General features: G+C 55.0%; 1 protein-coding gene across 12 annotated transcripts in view; it reads left to right on the top strand.

Annotated features, from left to right (window-relative positions):
• The window catches only part of LRP8 (LDL receptor related protein 8), a 76,093-nt gene that overhangs the window by 16,924 nt on the left and 36,659 nt on the right, over positions 1-22,510 (top strand). For all 12 annotated transcript variants that reach the window (XM_047873852.1, XM_047873856.1, XM_047873853.1 and 9 more), the window contains exon 3: positions 18,491-18,613. In XM_047873852.1, the coding sequence (XP_047729808.1) occupies positions 18,491-18,613 (123 nt within the window). The remainder of the gene's footprint in view (positions 1-18,490; positions 18,614-22,510) is intronic.

The raw sequence follows: 22,510 nt of genomic DNA on the forward strand, positions 1-22,510 counted from the left end.
TGAGCTGCCCAGGGGTCTCCCAAGGCTTCTTCATGGCAAAAGACCTTTTGGTTTTCCTCTAGGCTCTGACAGGGTGGGCAGGCCCGCTCCGGGGTCGGTTCGGCACCTTCAGCATCCCTTTTTGGAATGTGGGTTTCTCCAGGCAGCATTAGGTCTCATGCTCTCTTTTCTAGCACCGCCCCCCCCCCCGCCCCCGCCAGCCAGCCAATGCCCAACACAGGGCCCAGGACAGAGGCAGGGTCTAGTGAATGCTTGTTAAATGAATGGATGGATCCTCTGCTTGCATACCTCCTGGGATGGAAACCTCCTCACACAGCAATTCTTTCTATTTCCAGAAACAAAGTTCTTTCTGATTCTGTCCTGAGAGGCCTCACGGGTCCCAGTTCTGTTACAGGGGCCATACAGAGCCCCCTTGATGATCCTGCTGCCTTAGAGCAGTCTTGTAGACCAGAGACACCCCCAAGCCCACCTAGCTCCTCATTGGCACCTGACAGAGCTGGGTCTCCACTGCACTAATCTCTGGGTTATCAGTAATCACATCTATCATTTATTGACCTTTACTCAGTGCCAGGTGAGGATCATTGGATCCTCACATCAGCCCCGTAAGATAGGTCGTGTTTTATCCCCCGTCTTACAGAGGAGAGAAATGAGGCAGAAGACAGTGAGCGGCTTCCTCAAGGTCATGTGGCTGATGTGTGAGTCAGGAGGTGAGGGGTGGCTGGGTGGGCCAGGAAGACCTCCCGGAGCAGGGTGTTGTGGCAGAGTTTAGGGGTATGTGGGGCTTGGCAGGGCTGAGGAGGGGTCACACTCTGGAGGCAGATCTGCCCCTGGCCCAGCCTCCATCCCTGCCTTCCTCCCCATACTATTCACAATCAGATCCTTAACACTGAAACTTCAACTGGCCAGTACTTCAGGAGAGACGTGGGTTCCCGAGACCCAGAGCCCATCCCCACCTGGAGACCAGGCTGGAGCCTAAAGATCTTACCATGGCCCTTCCTGGTCAGTGACGTGGGATGCGTGTGGGGTCATGGCCAGCACCCTGGAAGGCAGGGTAGTGGATGGGAGCTGGGCTTCCTGCTGGTCCTTAAAGTTGGTTCTGGTCGAAGTGTCCTCCCCATTAATATTAATAATGGCAATCATTAATGATAAATTATGGCGTGTTCACCTTGTGCCAGACCGCAGCCAGGTGCCCTGGGGGAAAGCCAAGAGTAGACTGTGGTACCAATCCCGAGAGAGGGTGGGTACCTTCCACTGCATTTATCTCTTTCCAGAGCCTGTCACAGGTTGGGCACTCAGGGGGCAGCTTAATAAATCTTCGCGGTTGAGAAACAGGTACGTGGGCCCCTCTGGTGGGACACACTCCTCCCCTTTCTCCATCATTCATAGATTGATTCCACAAACATGGCTGCCGGGCCCTGTGCCGCCCCCCCCCCCCCCCCCCCCCCCCCGCATGGCCTCTGCGGCCTGCACTTGCCCCTCACCTTGGCTCTTTGGATCCTCAGTTGCTCTCCAGGGAGTGTAGTGGGTAGCTATGGTCCCCTCATTCCTGTTGACTATCTGTGTGACCTCGGGCAGATCACTGCCCCTCTCAGATTGCTGCCCAAAGCTGGCCTTGGGTTCTTCATTTGTACAGTGGGGTTATAGCAATCCTTTGCTCAAAGGACTGTGGGAAGATTAGATGAGATGATGAGCACGTTCGCTCTCACGCTCAGGATGGGATGGCGGGAATGAAGATCCCAGAACACCTCTGTTCTCTACGAGTGACCTCATGAATCCCCCGAGACCCCTGGCCCTCTGCTAACAGGGGTGGGGTGAGTCAGCATGTGAGTGGCAAATTTGAGCCCTGGCCGCTCAGACTCTGAGGCCCATGCCACTGCGCCAGGCAGGGACGAAGGACTTAGCCTGAAAGCTCCTTTGGAATTGGAATTGCAGAGGCTCCTGGCTTCCCGTGCTGATCTCCTGCGAGCCTCCAGCCCCCAGCTCCCAAATCCCTCCTAATCCTGGGAAAGAGGCAGCCCCCTTCCGCCCCCATCAGGTCCGTCAGCAGCTCCCAGAACCCTCCCTGGGCCTGTCACCTCCCACATGGGCCCAGATGTGGCAAGCGAGGGCCTGGGCTGCGAGGGTGGGGGATTTCCGACTAGGGTTGAGATCTGTCACAACATTAATGTTAATTAAGCCTCGTTAATTCAGTTCTCTGCTTACGCAGAGCTCCTGACAGCACATTATTCATAAGTGAAGTGGTAAATTTATTGCTGCGTTTTCCCAAACACTCAGCAGCAAAGAATGTGCCCCTGGGAAAGTCAGAGGAAAGGCCTGGGGACGCGCGCTGTATGGCTTCTGCCAGCCTGAACCACCTGGGCCTTGTAGCCCAGAAAAGCCAGGGCTCACTGGGAGAGGATGGACTCTGGGCCAATCAGAGAAGGCTACTGGAGATGTAGCGAGCACCCCGTCCCTGGAGGCATGTAAGCAGGAGGGCAGGGAACATTGCAAGTCCCTCTGGACCTGCCCATCATCTCTACCTCATCCATCTCACACCACAGACTGTGGTGGCTCTGTGTTTTGTTTCCTCCCATAGAGCCTTGAAGTCACACAGTAGGGCCCCTAAAGAGTGAATTCGGATCTGGATGTGAGCTCCAGAACTGCAGTGTAATTTGACAGCAGCCCAGTATCCTCCACAGGGACCAGCTCCCCGTCTGCTGAGGCCAGACAGCCCTGCCAGGAGGCCGTGAAGGGGTGTCTCCCTATCCTGGGTTGTGGGGCACTCTTGGAACCAGGATCAGGCCCACGTCTGGGCAGATGGCTCTTGAGCCCAACCCCCCTTTCTAGGCTAGGTTATCAACCCTCAAGGTAAGGGCATAGCCTCTCCTGAGTTTAGTGGGAGCCTCTCCCACTCCCTGGCCCCACAGTCCCTCCCCCTATGCCCTGCTTCCCTCCTTGGCTTTGCACTGTGCCCTGCCTGGGACATTGGAACAAACCCAGACTCCGCGTACCTAGAATTTTTTTAAATTAATTAGAGCATTAAATGGTAGCCCTGTGGGAGAATCCCACCATCTGGCTGTCACGAGAGAGGCAGGAAAATCTATGCATATTTGTCTGTACTGTGCGAATGTCATACTAAGCCACCTGCGCATGTGTGGGTATGTGGTCCATGTGCTGTGGAACGTGCACCGTGTGGCTTGTGCGTCCGAGTATATTTGGCATGCGGTGCACATCTGAGCATGCAAGTGGGCCGTGTGTGCCTCTGTGTGCATGTGTGTTCGCGTGCAAGAACACACGCTGTGGACGTGCACTGAGGGTCAGTGTGCCTGCCTGAACGCACTGCAGGCCTAGCTTTTGGGGGCATGGGTCAAGCTGAGCTGGGTACAGAGAGGGGGCAGCCTCTCGACCCCTCCTGGCTGAGGTGGTGATCACAGACAGGTACGCTGTGCACAGGTGGGAGGAGGGTAGGTTTGGCAAGTGCACAGCTGGCCTGCAGAGGGCAGGCAGGGAAGGATTCCTGTCTCATCTTTGACAGATGGGGAGACCCAGGCCTGCCCAAGCACAGAGCCAAAGTGTGGAAGGGCCAGGACTGGAGCTCAGGCTCTGGGGCTCCCTGGGCTGTGCTCTTTCTGCTCCACTGGCCAGTGTTTCTTGCCTTTGGCATCTCTTATGCTGTTAGATTTTCATGGTGGCTCGGAGATGTTCTTGAGAGAACACCGCCCCCATTTCTCAGGGTTGCTTGGGTTGGTGGGGAGACAAGGTCAGGACTTGCATTGCAGACCCTGTGTCCTTCTCATTTTGTGGAGGAGGCAGTTAGGCCACTGGGCCGGCCTAGGGTGGTGGTGTCAGGGCAGAACACTGGGCAGATAGATAGCTGTGTGACCTGGGCCCATCCCATCCATCTTTGAGCCTCACAGGGTATTTGTAAGAACTAAATGAGGAAGTGTATGCAAAGGGCTTTGTAAACCCCAAGGTACAGTGGACAGATGAGAGTTTGGCCCAGAAGTGGCCTTCACACTTGTCCCCCGGGTACCCTAAAGAGAAGGCCAGGAGGTGGGGTCCTGGACTTCATGGTAGAGCAGGGGACTCCCAGAGAATGAGGAGGATGTGCCTACAGGACACTCTGGCCTCCCAGCCTCACATGGGCTCGACCTTGGACAGGCTCATGATTCAGCCAGAGATGGGCAGCGGGAACACCTTCCAGCCCCCCTCCCCCATGCAGCTTTCCAAGGAACAGCCCTTCTACATATACATGGAAAAACCAAATTAGGAAGGACCAAGAGGCCCAGGACAAGAGGCCAGGCCTCCTGATGTCCTTTAATAACTGTAACAAGAACTTTTTGAGGGCCTACTATGGAGTGGGGGAGCAACTGAGAAAAGTTGGAAGTTCCACCAGCGAACACTTTCTAATCTCTATTTTCTGGAATATTAGAATATTCTGAAGATCTTCTAAGTGCCAGGCCCCAACTGATAGACATAGCTCACGTCCAACTACCCTGCAAGTCAGAATTCACCATCACACTTTTGCACGAGGAAAACATAGGCTCTGAGAGGTCAAGTTACCTGCCAGCTACTAAGGGGAGAAAGCCAGGATTTGAGCCCTGGTTCCTTAACCTGCTCCTGGTGGGAGGAGGGCCATAGTGGGCAACGGACCAGCATCTGCCAAACATCTGTGCTAGGAGAATATGTCTACATGAAGGAAAGGCAGACGTGAGTGGAAGTCACAGGGCAGGGGGGGATGCTCCCAGAGTAGGCTGTTTCGGAAGTGGCTCTCCTTTCACCTAAGCTGTGCTGGGATCTATCTTGTTCGAGTTACCATGCTGGCTCAGAATCTCAGGGTGAGGGGTTCTGAGAAGTGGCGAACGTGACCAAGGTCTGGGCCAGGGCACCACTGGGGCGTGAGGATCTGCTGGGCACCTGCCCCGCTCCCTCTTTGCCCTTGTCTCCTGTAGCCCCGTCTACCTCCTTCTGCCCAGATCTGGCTCAGAGGCCTCACAGCTGCCCTGCTGGACCACTGACTGGAGGCACTGAGCTGTGGCCCATGACTATTAACTCTGCCCATGCTGCCTGCCCCTCAGGCAGGAGGCTGGCCTCAGATATGTAGGTGGTCTCAGGGCCCTGAGCCCCAGCTCTGCAGGACCAGCACCCTGAGACATGGCCAACTCTGAGGGTCTTACCAAACTGCAGGGCTTGCCGGCAGCTGGCAGGACACCTGGTACAGTAGGCCCCCTGCTTAATTCTTTTGGCTTCCAGCAGCAGAGATCTAAGACTTTCCAGTTAGAATGGGGGGGTCATCAGAAGGTTGGCCCTCCCTTGGTCCCCCCCAGAACACAAGACCAAGGCAGTGTGCTGGACAAGGAGAGGCCCTGAGGGCCTTTGCACTGAGCTGTCCCTGGAGGGTGCCTGGGGACCCCCTCTGCCCTGAGCTCTTTGCCAAGCGGTCCAGTGGCAACGCGTGGGCCTGCCTTTCCTCCCCGACTCAGGCACGGCCGTCTCCCAGGAAACGGGGAATTTTCCCTCATTCCCATCATTAGGGTGCCAGGGCAAACAAACAGCCTAATCCAGATGAGCCCTGGGCCACAATCACATTCTCTTTTGGGGTTTTCTCTTTATTTCTAGCAATCTTGAGAAGACCGAAGTCATTGGTATTCCATGCAGGTTAATAGAACTGCTCCCTCCTCAGTATTATGCCTTAATTTCCTTTATCGCATAGCAAGCTGGAATTAATCGCCCCTCTCCTTCCTTTTTTCCCACCGAAACCTATTACCAGCCTGTCTGGTGGTTAAAGTCATTTTGTGGCAGTTCTTGGCTCCTTTCCACTTCCCTAGGAATCTTTCTGACCAGAGCCAAAGAACAAGGAGGGGTGAAAAACCCATTTGTACAAGGTGGGGATCTCCTGTTGAGAACTTATTTCCCTCTCTGTTCAAGAGGAAGGAACGTGTCCAGCCTCCAGCGGGCACCGCTGACTGAGTCCCCTGTTGCTGAGAGCATTCAAGAGGGCAGAATGGCCATATGTCAGCACTGGGAACAGAGGATTCCTGCACTGGTGGGGGGAAGGGGCAGGCTTTTGCCACTCCTGGAGCCTGGATTAGAACCTTCTAGGGTTCTGTTCTTTGTGAGTTTAAGATTTCTCTCTGTGATTTCAAAGTTGGACAGATTTTGTGCATCCACAGCTCTAACATTGGGCCATTTGGTTTTAAGTACTTTTAAACTGTGTGTTTTCAGATTCTAAGGTCATCTCCTTGAATTGAAGTTTCTATGCAGTGATTCTAAGGCTATTTTATGATTCTGTGAGCCTCTTAAACTGCATTCTGCTCCATGTCTGGGTCTTGTGCAAGAGTGTAATTGCTTTGCTGGGGCTGCCTTGGGAGGTTAGTGTAGGCCCCCTCTGATCTCAGTTTCCCCAATTATGAAAGGTAAGGGTTGGACCAGATGGCCTCCAGGACTTGACTTCCAGGTATGTTCTGCCTATAGTCCTTGTTGGCTCCTCTGAGCCTACCTACCCACCCCCATCTCCCACTGCCCCCTCTGTACTGGCCACCTCCCGGCACCTCAGGGGACCCAGAATGTTCTCCCCTTGTCTAATTGTCCTGAGCCCTCTCCCCTTCCAGCAGGAAAGCAACTGAGCTCTCCTCCAAACTGTCAGCAAGGAAAAGTGGTGTGGAGGTGATGGTAAGAAAACAATCATTAACAAGAGCTCCAGTGCCTTTGTGGGCTGTACTGTTCACCATAAGTTCAACATCTATAGTCTCCCATGATTTGTGCCTCCTAAGGGGGCTAGTTATTGATTGTTAGCCCCATTTTATAGGTGAGGGAACAAAGGCTCTGGAAGGTTAAGTAACTCACCTGTAGTCACACCGGCAGTTCCAGGACACCGAGTTGCTTGCTGTTAGTGTAGCTGCAGGCCGGCTGCCGGCTGGAGTTGAAGCAGATGTAAGCGGCCAAGGTGGTCAGTGTGATGAGGGAGCTCAGGGACCCAGGAGTCATCTGTCCCAGGAACCTGCTGCCGGGCAGGGTTGTGGCTTGCACTTTCCTACTTCCTGCTGGCCCCAACCCCAGGGATGTTGAAGGGCTTCAGAGAGTGGACCCCATTTCCTTCCAGATGCACCAAAAAGCCAAAAAAGAAACCGCCTTCTCCATCTGCTTTTAGAACCTACCTTTTACTTCTGGATGAAACAAGATTTCTCAGGGTGGGCTTCCCCAGCCCCCACTGCTGCCAGCCAAAATCACCTCTTCTTTGAGGTCCAGCTCTGGGCTTCCAGTTATCCCCTCTGCCCCACCAGCAACCCCACTTGCAGGAGAGGAGGTGCTGGTGAGAGCTGAGACTCCCAAGTTCAATGTCCTTGTTTTCAGCTGGGGCACTGAGACTCAGCAAGGGGAGATGGCTGTCTGAGGCTGCACAGCACCCTCACCACCCTCAATTTCTTTGTAGAGCATTAGGGATAAGATGACTGGGTTCTGATCCTTCTCAAGCCCTGTGACCTTGGGACAATCCATTGCCTCTCAAGGGTTTTACTTCCTCATCTCTCAAAGAGAGTGATGCCACCCTCCCCTACTGCCCACCCTCTAGAGCTGCTGTGAAGAGCCAGGCGCAGGAGCTGGGGGGTGGGAGGCAGGGATCTTGAACCTGCCGTCAACACCACATCCATTCAGGATCCCAGTTCTGCAGATTTCCTTTGGGCTCTGCTGAGTTTCCAGCCAGACGTCTCCTTGTCTCCTGAATAGCCCGCAGTTCCCCCTCTCAGAGCTCCTCTGTGGCCCCTACTTTCAAGGTCCTTCCCCTCCCCACATGGAGCACCTAGCCAGAACCTCGTACATCCCCTGCTGTCCTCGTCACGCAGCAGCACTCCTGCCACCTCTCCTGGAATCAGGTGCTGATTACACTAGGCTTGTAACACTCAGCCCTGCCCACATGCCTAGAGAGCCGTTCATCTGTCCCTTCCCCTCTTGACCTGGCGGGGTACCCAAGGCAGGCCCATGAATGACACACATGGAAAACCTGACTTCTTTCTTCTCCCATGTCTAGATGGGGAAACTGAGGCACAGGAAGTGTAAGGGATTTTTCCAAGGTCACTGCAGAGGTCCAGGGAAGCCTGGAGAGGTGTGCCCAGGACTCCAAGGCCCAGACCACTCAGAGGCTCCTCCCCACACCCCCAACCCAGGGCTGGGTTTGTGGGGCTCCCGCAGAGAAGCCCTGTGAAGGGTCTTCCTGTAGCTAAGGGCCCAGCTACCATGAGACATGAAGGGTCTGCATCTCCCTGAGACTGACTTCATGGTGGTACCTGAGCCATGTGTCATCGGCCGACCGAGCCGTTGGAATAACATACTGAGCTTACTTTGCTCCAGTCTGGTGGAGGGGAGGCCTCCCCAGAGCCCCAACCGGGAAATGAATGCTGTCCAGCAGGACTGCAGATCTTCAACTCGTCACTGACTGCCAAGGTGGGTGCAGCCTGGAAGGGCGTGCTCCGGGCACTGCCCAGATCTAGCCTGCCAAAAATATGGCAGCCAGATAAGCAGCCTGTGGGAATGGAGTTTGTGAATGCTTTCCCTTGGCACCCCAGGCTGGGCCTCCCCTCCTTTCTGCCTTATTGGAGGTGGAGGGCATTGTCAGACCCCATCAACCACAGATGCTTGAGCTAGTGTTGAGGAGTGGGGAGAGTTTGACGGGTGGAGACGGAAGAAGGACCTCCTGCCTGGTGGAGCTGCACGAGTAAAGGTAGCCAGAGGGAAGCCCACGGTTTTGCCCATGACCTTTGAGTGCATGTGGAAGCCCATGGGAGCCAGGGATGGGCCAGAGCAGCTAGCAGTGTAGCTTGAGGTGTCCGTGAGGACCCTACTGAGACACTTGGTCATCTCCTGGGGCAGATGGGAACCTGGCAGGACAAGGAAAGAAAGATGGCTTTCAGATTACAGAGAGGCCTTCAGCAGGACAATGGCTACTGGCTCTGGTTTTATTGCCCCCCACCTGGAGCCATAGGAGTGGCTTAGGGGGCCTGGGGACAGAGCCACAGTTCCCTCTATCTATCAGCCTTGTTCTGGGCCTTGTGGTGGATAACACCATACCTCTGAAGGAAAGCACGTAGATATCTTCTTATCCAATCCAGCCATGTCATGGAGGAAGAGAGAAGGCACTGAGTAGGCAAGGTCACATAATACAGCCAGGACCCCCCAGGCCAGAGACGGGAGATGTGCTGCCCATTTGTCACCAGGATGGCCCAGTGGGGGACCTCCTGGGCAGTGCTTCTCCTAGCAGCCTAATTGGCAAAAGCATTTGCATTTCCACTTAGCCAGGGCTGCTTCCCAGGGTGTTCAGCCACTGCCTGCTAGGCAGAGGGTGCTGCATCAACACTGCTGCAGGGGCAGGGCCCTGACTGCCTGAGGGGTGGGTGGAGGGACTGCCCCCCTCCCAGACAGGCAGGGGTCTCCACTCCATCATTCACTCCCTGACCACCAGCAAGCCCAACGCAGGCTGTTGCCTGAGGCAGTGCCTGCCCATTGTGTGTTCTCCGACCCCTCTGGCCTGGCTTCCTTGCCCCTGGCTGCAGAGTTCTGCCCTGGGGAGCCCTAGGTTTCCTACTTAAAATCAAAGTGGGTAGAGGTAGCGGAGCCCAGAGCAGTCTGTCAGGTGCTACCCAGCTTGTTGGGGGCCGAGCCTGGCTGGAGTGGGATCTAGAGCCTTTTCTTCAGCCGCAGAGGAAGAGGCAGAAGAACTGCTTCTCTTTCTAGCAGGGCGCTGGTGCCAGGAGAACAGGGCCCAGAAGGTGGGTGCCCTTGCAGGCTCCAAAGTCTGCCCAAGGGAGGCAGAGCTGTGCATCCCCAGCTCAGGTGGCCTGGCTGGGGTTAGACAGGAAAGTCCTCTGGTCAGAGGAGGCTGAGTCCCCACTGGCGCCAGCTCTCTGCTTCCCATCTGACTGGAGGGACAGTATGCCGCTGGGAGCCAGGCAGGACTCTGGCTGGTGGTCATAGAGGCTTTCCCAGCCACACCTCCTGCCCTCTGGAGGCTTCTGTTCTGAGGGTGCCATGAGTTTCCCTCCAGCTGTTTCCTTGGGCCCTAAAATCCCAGTGCCAGGTGGGTGGCCCAAATCCAGGGTGGGACCAGCCAGGGCTTGGGGCCTGAGCTGAGAGCCACCTTATCATCTAAGCAGCACCTCTCTTATAATGTTTGGTCCTTTTGCAGGCACCAGCCAAGGACCCCTGCAGATCCCCTTCCCCTCTCCCCCACCCCCATCTTCGGCCACCCCCTACAGCTGTCACTGGCTCAATACCTCCTGTGTCCACAAATCACTGTGACAGTTAGACCCCTTTGTCGTCTGTCCCTCGGAGACGCTCATCTTCCCCGTGGCGACAGGGAGTCCCACATACCCCAACTAGGGCTTGGACCTCCCTTGGTGACGGTGGGGCCGGGGTGGCCGGCAGCTTCTGAGAGCAGCTCTGATGTGCTGGGGCCCAGAGGAGGGACTCGGCTGTGGGAAGTCCCAGGTGATCCTTTTGGAGGGGCAGCAACACCTATGTCATAAAGTCACTGGCCCAGAATTTCAGCTGGAGGGTGTCCTTAAAGATTTGTTCACAAAGGAAACTGACATGCAGAGTGGGAAGAGGTCACATGGCCCATCAGAGGAGTGGGGCCATAGATATTCTCTGAGCACCCACTTGGCTCCAGACCCCATGTGGGGCGATCACTGAGATGAAGGAAATGATGGGGAAGCACTGGTGTGCATCCAGGTGAACACCTGGGCTAAGGATGTTGAGGCCAGAGCCCTGGACTGGGGAAGAAGGGGCTAGGGTTCCAGTCTGGCCAGGAAGTCTTGCTCTAGCCCCTCTCCCGATCTGGAGCTCCCTCTCCATCCTCACCTAGTGGATGGCATGCCCCTCCAAGGACCCCCCAGCTGAGGGTAGTATGGAGACCCTGTGTCTCCATTTTAAAACAAGGTAGTGTGGGCCAGCTCATGAGCAACGTCTGTGTCCTTGGCCACAGTCGACCGGGGGATACTCCACCGGTCCTGTGTTCCCCTCAGCCATCCCTCAGCTGCCCTTCCTGCTGGGGAATCACCTCCTCCAAGAAGACCTCTCTGTGGCTGCCTCTCATCCAGTCTCGCCTCCAACCTCCCAACCTTCTACACCTCATTTCCATACCTTGTATTTTGGTTTTGTCTTATGATCTGGACCAGTTAAGAAATGTGCAGCCTCTTCGTGTAGTGAGTCGGAAGAGGAGGAGAGAACCTGGAAAATCTTAAGGGAAACTGCCCAATTTAAAAGCAAAGATGCCCTCACCAGAGAGCGGTCCTCTGAGGCTCACTGTTCCATTCTTTCATTTTTTCCTTCAAACCCTTCACATGCCCGCCCCTCCCGCCCCCCCCCCCCCCCAGCACCTGCTGCTGCTTCATTTCCTCTTTCTCCCCAGGTGGGATGAGAGGGTTGGGGGGAGAACCGCACTCAGATGTCACCTGCTGATGGATGGTGGTGGCCCCAGGCCCTGGAGCCTGCTGGGCAGCACAAAGCTGGGAGCCAAGCCCCGCCCACCACGCTTCGTGGGTGTTGGGACACTGTGGGAACCATTTGCCTTTCCAGCATCGCCTAGAGCCTTGAGTCTGATTGTCAGCGTGTGGACGCTTGGATTGAGAGACACAGTGCCTTGCAAGGATGGAATTGGAGGCCATCCACAGCTTATGGACCTGCGTGACTCATGCTATAACTGTCCTGGAGTCCCGTCACGGGGCTGAGCATGAGCAGATCACAATGTGCTTAGAACCTTGGCTCCTTAGAGAGTTACAATCTTAAATCCATGGAAGCTGTTCTAAATGTTAGATTAGACTCATGGGATCTTTATTTTTTTTAAGATTTTAGTTTTAAGTAATCTCTGCACCCAACATGGGGCTCGAACTTAAGACCCCGTGATCAAGAATCATGCTGTACAGACTGAGACAGCCAGGCACCTAGACCCATGGAGTCTTTAAACAGAGGGTTCTTAGGAGCATCACACATCCGGGGAGGGGTTGGGGTTTGAACCCAGTGCTGCTGGGGATGGGCTGTGAGCCCAGGGGATGATGGGGAAACAGCCGATGGGGTCTCCCCTCACCCTCTTTCCAGTAAGTACTGCACCTCTATTTTTGTCTGTTTTATATGTTGGGGTTTCACTTGGTAAAAGGGTTCCTGTGCCTCAAAATAAAGTTTTCCAGGCCCTGTGCTGTGCTGCAGCTCCGTGCCAGGACTCGCCACAGCCCGAGAGGGTGGCTCTGGCCAGCGGGTGACTGGGCAGGCAGACGGGGGCCTCCCGGGAGGGGGTGCAGGTTGCTCTGGGCCACCGTCTCCTCCCCCTCTCACTCCTGCTGTGTTGTTGCTGCAGCCGGAGAACACTCCGGGTCTGTCGTCCCGTTGACTGGGGTGACAGTTTAATAGTAGCTTCCTGGGCTGTCATTTAAATCTGCCTGCCAGGTTAGTAGGCCAGGGGCGGGCTGGCACGCCCCCTGCCCCCACCCCGGATCTTCATTCTGCTGGCAGCGGTTGTCTTGGCAATGTGGGGCCTGGCGAGCTCTGCAGTAGTGTAACTGTGGGGGGAGCAGCCCTTTCATCTCCCCGACCCGGGTACAAGGGGCCCAGCTGCCTTAGGGCTGGGCTGCAGGGCCGGAGCCAAGCTATCCGGTGTTGGTCCAGGCCTGGGAGAGGAAATGGGGACAGATCAGTCCCGCTGTGCCGTGGGAGGGGAAGGGACTGACCCAAGTGCCTCAGCAATCGTGTTGAGCTGGAATCCACCTTGCCTATGGGTCTCTGCTCTGCCCTCAGAGAATATTCCCTGGGGCCCACAGCCTGTCTGCAGAAACCTGAGGGCCAGTATCCCTGACATCTCTCTCATCAACCTGTCCCATGTGGCCTGGTCCCAATCCCCCCTTTCCTGCTCTTCTCTGCACAGGTAGGTCCCCACTCTGAAGACTGGGGTCTTCCCGTAGCTTTGGCCAAGTGTCTGTGAATACCTTCTCCTTTTTTTCATGGCTTGGTGGAGCTGGCCCAGAGACAGAAGCCTGGGTACCAGCCTCTGCTGTGTGACCATAGGCCAGTCCTTCCCCTCCCGGGCCTCATCTTCTTATCTGCAGGATGAGGGGCTGGCACTGCAGCAGTATGCCCTCGGGTGTCGTTTATTGGCCCATTTGTTTCTTGGAAAATTAATAGACAATGGCACCTGCAAAGGATGTCCCTTGGCTAACCAGGTTTGGGAAGTGTGGGAGGAAACAAAGTCATTCTGATATCTGCAGGCCTTCTCAGGACCTTCAGTAAGCCAGTGGGCGTCCTGCATCTCCAAGGGGGAAAATAGCAAGTCTTCTCACAAACATCTGGGTGAATGGCTGCCCCTGCTCTCCCGCCCCTTTGCCTCTCTCTTCCTCTGCCAGAGGCCAGTCATCCATCTCGCACAGTCTCACCAAATCCTGAAGGAAGCCCAGGCAGTTTGGAGCCACGGGTTTTGTGGGCTGCGAAGCAGTAGGCCCCTGTGCTCAGCAGAGGCTGGGTGAGCTCAGAGAAAGTAAAGCCCCTGTGCTGGGCCTCTGAGGGGCAGCTTGGTGCTGGCATAGTAGAGCTCCCAGGTCCCTTGCCACTTGCCTCCTCTCCTGCCCCAGATTGCCATTCTGCTGGCTCCCCCACACCCCAGGCCGTTATCCCACCTCCTGGAATGCCCTTTGTCGCTCTCCTCGCTCCCGCGGTTTGGGTGGTTTGGCCGACTCCTCTTCCTTGAACATGGTCCCCTCCTTCGGGAAGTCTTTAATGCCTGGGCTGGGTCAGGTACCCCCCCCCCCCCCCCGGCTTCCTGGCCACAGAGTCAGAATACATCAGGGCTCAAGTGCAGCCTTCCCACAAACATGTGCTGTGACCTTGAGTAGCCACCTCTCTCTGGGCCTTGGTTTTCTGCCTTACAGAATGGGAGAGTTGTAGAGGGAGGGACCTTGGAGACCCTGGGCTCTGCCTGGACAGAGCACTGATTGCCAAGAGGAATCCACACCAAGCCGCTCCACCTGGCAGCCCTGACCGATCTTTGTTTTGAAGCCCCCTGTCTGCACTGGGGCTGCTGGATGAGCGTGGGTGGGGAACAGCAGTGGGAAGGATCTTATTGTCTCAGGGAAGGAGGCCTCCGGGGGTGGGGAAGCTGGGAGGCGCTGCGTGATCATAATAATTGCACAAGATCATAGACTCTGGGTGTTGAGCAGGACTTAAGATTCAGTCAGCACCACACCTCCATTTCCAAATGAGGAGGCAGGCCCCATGTGACTGATGGACCCGATGTCACACACACGCAGCAGCTGGGGCTGCTGACTTCCCACGCCTCAAACTTGCACCTTTACGCTTTTCAGTTATAATGCTCTGATAACATCCTCAGCCCATTTGCTTCCCACAGCCTTGTGTGTTTGGCGAAGCAAGGATATTAGCTACGAATGTGGGTGAAGAAAGTGAGGCTCAGAGAAGTTGTGTAACTTGCAAAAGGTGACACAGCCCAAGTAGCAGAGTAGAGTTTGTCTGACCATGGACTGTCTGATGCTTTCCTCTGCCTGTGTTCTTCTTATAAGTAGCAACGCCTCCCTCCTTTGTCCTGGATTTCCCATTCTCCCCAACTCTGCCCTGGGGTCAGCTCCTCCCCGCCACCCTCTGGAATCCCAAATCCTTTGTGGCGGCCCATCTGTTGCCATGGCACCAGATTATGATGTCGCAGACCCTGGATGACTATGTACAGCTCCTGGGTTGTGCAGTACAGGGGCTCACAGAGGTGGGCATTGTCCAAGGGGCAGACTGGCATGGAAGGAAATAAATCCCTGGAAACAGGGAGCCACAGCCTCAAGCCCAGCTGGGGAATCACCCTGGGAGTTGGAGCCAAGGCTAGGAATGGGGGTCTGGCATGGCTTGCTCTGACGGGCATGCCTTGGCAGGGCTGATGTAGCCTCTTGACGAAGGACTGTCAGGCTCATTACACTGAATGACCCAACACTGGGATGCTTGCTGGGATCCCCTGGGAGAGCCTTTTTTGCCTTTTGTTCTTGTAGCAGTGCTTCATGGGAAAGCCACCCTCCCCACCCCTCACTTGCCCAGAGAGGGAAGGAACTTGCCCAAGGTCACCCAGAGAGGAGGGGGCCATGCCAGCATTCAGTCTCAGCTCTTGTTCCAAATCTTTCCATGTGGTTACAGATGTGGCCCACTAGGGCATTTAGTCTGGTCCCCAACCTGAAAGTGGTCATGCTGCCTCAGTTTCCCCAGGGGGGTCCATTAGCAGAGACAGATTGTCGCAGGCCCACAGTTATTCTGGCATACACTTTTGGGCACATTCCAAGGGAATACTTCATCTGTGTGCCTGATCTGCCTCATTGCCTTGTCCTGTGGCCCCGGGGACCCGAGAGCTATTTATTTCACTGATCACACTGCATTTGCTCTTCTGGGGTCCTCTGAGCCTGAGGGCCTTAGAAAGAGCCTGTGGAAAGAGCTCAAGCTTTGGCTCATGGAATTAAAATCCCACTTCTGCCACCTACCACCCTCACCTCTTTGAGCCTCAGGTTCCTCTTCTGTAAAATGGGATTAACAGCACTACCAGGATAGATGCAAAGAATCACTGGGATGTTGGGTGAAAGGTGCCGGGCCAGAGCACCAGGGTGAAAAATGTCCAAACCAGTCAGGACAGTGAACAAATCTGTTCTCCAGGACATGCCAGGAGTCATCCATTCCTGAGGCTGCCACTTCCTTCCTGAGCCTGTTTGGTCTCAAGGCCGCCCTTCAGGACTATGATGGTGTTTTGGCTGCCCTGGTCTCCTTGCCAGGTGCCTTCAGGGCTTGGCACACCGTGGGAGGCCAAGCTCGCTCCCAGGCTCCCAGCAAGGAGGGAGGAAAGGGTCTTTGGATAGTGTCTGGCTGGTCCAGGCCAGCGACAGAGCCCCTGTATCACCTTCTCCATCAAGCTGACCTTGCTCTTTTGGGTTCTGCCCGTTCTTCACCCGCACTGAGTTTCTGGGGGGCAGGTTGGGCTGATTTCTCTTCTGTGTGCTCAGTGCAGAGCCTGGCGCAGAGGCAGGCTCACTGAATGCCAAGCCAAAGCTGCCATGGGATTTTTCCCACCTAGTTTGAGGCTTTTCTTCCAAATCTGATGCTGCTGAGTGTTTTGTTTGGGGAGCCATGGTAAGGTAGAGGGGTATCTGACTGAAGTGAAATTGTGGCCCTGCTCCCACTCAGATGTGACCTTGGGCATGTACTTAACACTTCTGTGTCAAGATTTCCTCAGCACAGAGACTGGCACACAGAATGCACTTGGAGAAGGTTTGAACAGGATGAGGGAGACATTGGTATATACATTTCTTCTCTTCTGTGGACGCTGAGCTTCTTGTGGAAGGGATGTTCTGGTGTTCATGTTACAAAATACCCCACGTGCTGTGGTTTGTAATTGTACTTATTTCAGGCCGTGGCGTTGGTATCTATTACCCACAATAGCTCCTCGGTGCGGGGCTCAGGGAGGGCTGCTTGGGGATCCAGACTGGGAGGCAGGAGAGGTGGTTCTTTCTTTTTTCTTTTTTTCTTTTTTTTTTTTTTAATTTTTTTATTTTTTTAATGTTTATTATTTATTTTTGAGAGAGAGAGAGAGAGAGAGAGAGAGAGCAGGCAAGGGGCAGAGAGAGAGGGAGACACAGAATCGGAAGCAGGCTCCAGGCTCCGAGCTGTCAGCACAGAGCCCGACACGGGGCTCGAACCCACGAGCTGTGAGATCATGACCTGAGCCAAAGTCAGATGCTCAACCGACTGAGCCACCCAGGAGCCCCATCTTTTTTCGTTTTTTAAATTTTTAAAAATGTTTATTTATTTGAGGGGGGAGAGAGAGAGCGCACACACACGCACAAGCAGGGGAGGGGCAGAGAGAGAGAGAGAGCGAAAGAATCTGAAGCAGGCTCCAGGCTCTGAGCTGTCAGTGCAGAATCCAATGTGGGGCTTGAACTCATGAACCATGAGATCGTGACCTGAGCCAAACTTGGACACTTATCCGACTGAGCCACCCAGGTGCCCCAGGAGAGGTGGTTCTGATCCCTGCCTTGTTATGTTTCCCTGGGCCAGCCCCTTTCCCTCTCTGGGCCTCAGACCCCACTCCTCCGCCCAATCTGTAGGTAGACTGATTCCTCTAGTTTCTGCTAGCCCTGCACAGACAGAGGTATTCTTCTAAAGAAAGGGTGAAAAAAAAAATTCATCTCAGAATGCAGATGTACTGCAAGGATTCCACTGAAAGGCAGAAATACAGTGGATTCAAGAGACCCAGGGTCTGTCCCCAAATCCCTGCCAGGCTGTTCAGGCCAGGCGAAGCAGTTGCATGGCCCCAGAGGCAGCCAGAGGGCCCGTGGGAGGATTTACATAATTCAACGCTGGTCACTGGGAAGAAGCGTCCCTGGGAGCAGGTGAGTCCCGGCCCTGGAGGTGTGGGAGCCATGTTCCCATACAGTTCATTGTCCACACTGAGATCAACCCTGAGTTGGGTCCTGTGCTGAATATGACAGCATCCCTACCCTGGAGGAACATCAGGCCAGTAGAGGGACAGGGAGGAAGGCAAACCATGTTCCTGCCTTCTTATCCCAGTTTTGTTACCAGCTGTGAGATCTCAGCCTGCTACATAAGTTCCCTGCGAGGGCACGGAACACCTGTTTCCTTAGCTTGTTCGAACTAAGGCTGAAACCATAAAAACAGCAGTAGTTGCTGCTTACTGCACCTTCTGTGCCAGGGTCTCTTTCCATATGCTTCACACATTGTAGCTTGTCACTCCTCCTCAGAGCCTTTTTGTTTTCTTCTTCCCATTAAGAAAAAAACAGAGGCTCAGAGGTTAAGTAACACCCCTAAGGTCGTACAGATAGAGAGAGGCAGAGCTGGGATTCAGACCCCCATGTGGAGCCTCCCTTCCAGAGTGTCTAAGTGCCTCTTACTCTTAGGAGACTGATTTGGGTCTCTTACCCAGTAGATGCTCTTTTCATCACTCCAAACAGAACATACCTCATTAATCTTGTCTCAGAGTAATCATTTGCTTTTAGGATTCATTAGCAACAGCTCCCTGGTGCTTCCAGAGGGGCCTGGTTGGGGGGAGCAGGACAGGCCAGTAAAGGGACTGAGAAATGGCTAAAGGGGTGACTGTAACTGCCATCGGTGATGGGGGAAAACTTCCTGGAGGTGGTGGCAGTGGAACTGGACTTTGGGGGAAGAGGAATATGACAGGGGAACAGGCAGTCCCTTGGTGGATGGGTCCTGTCACCCTTGTTGGACCTGAACTCCTGAACTTGCAGGCAGGGCCAGGCGTCACCTGCCTCCACCTGGTGCTCAGCAGACGCCTGGGGAATGACTAAGCGTTTCTCTCCTGTCCTCTCTTGGTAGGCGAGGCACTCCGTGGCCTGGTGGGGTGGTGGGAGGTCATGGGGTCCTGTTTTCAGACAGAGCACATCCTGGGCACCCCAGTGCCACTTGACTGTATCCTGAAAAAACCTGTGCCCACCAGGCCCCTCACGCTCTTTTCCTTGCCCCGCAGCCAAGAAGACCTGTGCGGATAGCGACTTCACCTGTGGCAATGGCCACTGCATCCCGGAGAGGTGGAAGTGTGATGGCGAGGAGGAGTGTCCCGACGGCTCCGATGAGGCAGAGACCACGTGCAGTGAGTCCTGGCCCTAGGGCTGAGGGAGGGGGCTGCATGTGGGGAGGGTTGGGGGTGGGGAGGGGGGGCGGGGCTCGGCTTCCTCATCAGAGCTTCCTTGCTGGGAGGTTGGGAGGTTCAAGTGAGGCAATCTGTCAGACACAACTCCACACCGACCTTCTGCCACACCCTTGGGGGGCCCCTGGCAAAGAGCCAGGTGTATCCAGTGCTAGTTTCTGGTAACTTCCTCACAGGCCTCTTGCAGGTTGAGCCCTGCTCCTGGAGCATCAGGAGCTAGAAACAGCCCTTCTGCCCAGAAGCACCCAGAGCATATCCTCTGGGGCTCTCTGCCACACACACCCACACACACACACACACACACACACACACACACACACACACAATTTTTCTGGAGGGCTCTGATCATAATTCTAGCAGTACTGGTAACAGCAGGAGCCTATTACATGTTTACTGTGTGCTAGGCGCTTAGTGTGCATTAATTCATCTTCTCCTCGCAGCAGCCTTTGCAAAAGAGGACACTGAGGCTCAGAGAGGTTGAGAGACTTGTGCAAGACTACCCAGCCAGGACTTTGAGGCCCCTTTTCTTTCTTCTGCCCTGAGCTGGCTGAACCCAGGAGCCCTGGCCTCCATGGCAGGCTGGGTGGCAGCAGGGGCAACCAGGGGTGAGGCAGAGGGCCAGAGCCGAGCGCCAGGCCCGCCTCCCACACTCAGGGCTTTGTCTCTCCGTGATTTCTTCTCCAGGCCCTAATCCTCAAAGCAAACTCACACCCGGCAGGTCATTCCGTGACATTTGTTAAATTAAAAAGGAGATGAGAAGGGGGCGGGGAAGGACCCAGGGGTCCCGAGGCAGAGCCTCAGCAGAGTAAAACTGAGACAAAAGGTTGGGAGGGGGGAGCACGTGGAGGGCTGGTGAACACCCAAGTCACACTCCTCAGGGGTCACCTCTGCCCCAGATGCAGAGGTGGGGACAGTGGAGGCCTGCGTCCTGTCCCTGTCTAGGGCTGTGGCTGGTGATAACTGAGTTTCCTCGTCTCTTAGCAACAGAGCTAGCGGTCTCCTCGTGAGAGAGAGAGAGAGAAAGGGAGAGAGAAAGGGAGAGCAAGAGCAACCCTGGCCCAAGATAGGAGGCTCCCTCGTTCCCTTGCGCGGCTGCCTCTGCCTACCCTGGCCAGGCCATCCGCCCTATCCTTTTCGTACTCCCCACGCGGCCAACCTGTCCTGGAGCTTGTCCTGAGCTTCCTCCTGAGCTGCAGAAGGAACAAAGCCTAGCCACGCCCACTGTGACTCTCATCTTCAGCGCAGTCTCGGATCCCCGTTTAGAGAGAAGGAAACTGAGGCCAGGATGGGTTTGGCCACTTGCCGGAGGCTGCCTGGCTAACAAGGGGCAGAGTTGCATATGGCTGGGAGTGTGTGTGTGGGGAAGGGGCTGTGGCCACAGGGGGCTTTGCAGGGGGACTGTAGTCAGCCAGTCGGGCCATCCCAACCCACTCCAGCAGTCACCATGGACGAAGGAGGCAGCAGGGGGATGGGGGGAGCTTCATCACCATTATTATTGGGGTCTGTCCTGCTGCCTGAGAGCTAGGCTCCCCCTTCTCCCTGTGTCTCTGCCTCCTTGTATGAGTGTCCATTTTCATCTTCCCTTACCCTATCTCTGGAGCCCTCTCCACCCTGCTCTCTTGGACCACCTCCCCCCTCTGCCTGCCTCTCTCCTCATCCTCCCTCTCACCCTCCCTCTCCTCCCTGCCCTGCCCCACGTTTCCCTCTGGCTTTCTCCCTCTAGCAGTTGTTGCCTTCCTATCTATCCCTTGGCAGGGGCTCTCCAGCCTCCCCCCTCCTGCCTCCCAGGTCTACTTTGTGCCCATAGTTGAATAACTAGAGGCCCAGAGAAGTTGGGGGCTTTGCTTCCAGGACGCACAGGTTGCTTGTGGCTGGTCGGCCTTCTGTGATAGAAGACGAGTGGGCTCGTCCGGCTCTCAGGCTTGACGGAGTGCCCGTGGGAGCAGGACTCAAGGCTGCACCCTGGGAGTTGGGAGGCCCAGCTCTCCTCTGGACTCTCCCAGTGAATTTGCTGTGAGATCCTGCACACTTTCCCATCCCTCTTCGGGCCTCAATTTCTAACGTCTCATAATTCCAAAGACCGTGATCTAAGATTCCTGGACTCCTAGCACCTTCCTTGTCCCAGCCGGGGCACAAGGCCCAGGATCCCACTTCTTGTGCCAAGTTACATTGGTCAGGGGCAGGCAAGGCCTGTGGGTAAGGAGGGCTGCCTGGAGGAGGTGGGCCAGAGTGGGACTTCAAGGGACAGGCAGAATTGGGGGCAGCAGGACCTGGTAGCAGGCTTGCTCACCGCCTCCCCACCAAATGGGGAACTTGGTAGCTGACCCACTGCTCATTTAACTGGTGTTGCCATAGCAACCTCCACAGCCTACCAGGTTTGCCTCTATAGCCTACCAGGTTCCTAAGGACTATGCCAGCTCAAAGAAGGATTCCAGGCAATAGTAAAGTATAGTGGGTTTGGTTGTGTGATATATTTGGGTCCAGGTCCTGTGAGACCTCAGGCAGGTTGTCCAGTCTCCCTACGGCTCAGTTTACTCATCTGTAAAATGGAGTGATGGCACCTGCCTTATGGGGTTACACGGATGAAATGAAAAAAATGTGGCAAAGTATCAGTGCTGGAGTAAACGGCAATGCTACTTTTATTACTGCATCTTGATCCCAGTCTCTCTCTCCCACATACACCAGTTTCACATTTTAGAATAAGTAGGAGGTTTGCATAGAGAGGGAAAGGCATTTGGGAGCAGGTCCCCATGTTCTTGTGTTCCCCCACTATGTCATCTGCCCTTAGCTGGCTGGGATTTCTCCTGGCTCTCCTTCCTTCTGGTTCTGGGTTTTGTGTCTATCAGATACGGCCAAGAGTCACAGTAGGAAAGCCTGGGACATTTGCCTAATGAAAGTAGCATTTTAGCTCTAATTATAGCTCACTTGATTGGAGACAGCTTCTCACCCACCTCCAGGCACATGATGGGAGGGGTACAGGGTAGGGGTGGGGAGGTTGGTCCAAGGTGAGTGAGTTGCAACTTTGGGTACTGATTACTGAAAATGGGATTTTGTTCATCGTCTTAGAACCTTTCCACTGGAAGGGGGACCTTACTGATGAACCAAGTATACTTTCCTACCATAGATCAGTAAGTGGAGGCCTGGAGGTTTTTGGAGATCACCTAGCAAGTTAGAGGCTGACCAGCTAGAAGGACTTCACCTGAGCCCATGGGAAGGACCATGGGTGTGACCTCTCCTGCATGACGGGATGGCCCCATGCTTTGCTTCCTGCCAGCAGCAGGACACTGGTAGCCCCCACCCCCTTAGTCCCTGGCCCTCCTAAAGCTGCCCATCCCCATCTGGAGGTCGTCTGCCCCTAAGCCTCACATGAACTGACACCACAGACGTCTCACTCACTAAGCGGCCATCAAACACCTTCCTTCTTTTATTTCGACAGACATTTCTCTTTTTATTAATTTGTGAAGTCATAAATTAAAATGGATTGGATTTCTGGGGCAGGATTCTCTGGGAATTGATAATGCCTACAGCCACTCCAGCATGCAATTTCACGCCCTTGCCGGCTTTGGAGGATTCCTGGTATCTGAGAGATGGGGGGGTTCTTCCTCCTGCCTCTCAGAACCTCTGGGACGCTTGACAGCAAGCCAAGGTATTCCTCGGGGCATCTTTCTCAGAGAGAGGCGTTTGGGTAGAGCACGTCATCGTGGTGAGCCATGTGGACTCTGATGATGTGCACCCCCAGGAACGAGACCGGGGCCCTCCCAGCACCATGCGTTTGCCTTTCATTAAACAGGGGCAACTGGTTTCTGAGTTTGTTCCAGGCTCTGAGTGTAGAGATTCCCA

The sequence above is a fragment of the Prionailurus viverrinus genome, chromosome C1 (genome assembly GCF_022837055.1).
Source record: "Prionailurus viverrinus isolate Anna chromosome C1, UM_Priviv_1.0, whole genome shotgun sequence".
NCBI classification, from domain to species: Eukaryota; Metazoa; Chordata; class Mammalia; order Carnivora; family Felidae; genus Prionailurus; species Prionailurus viverrinus.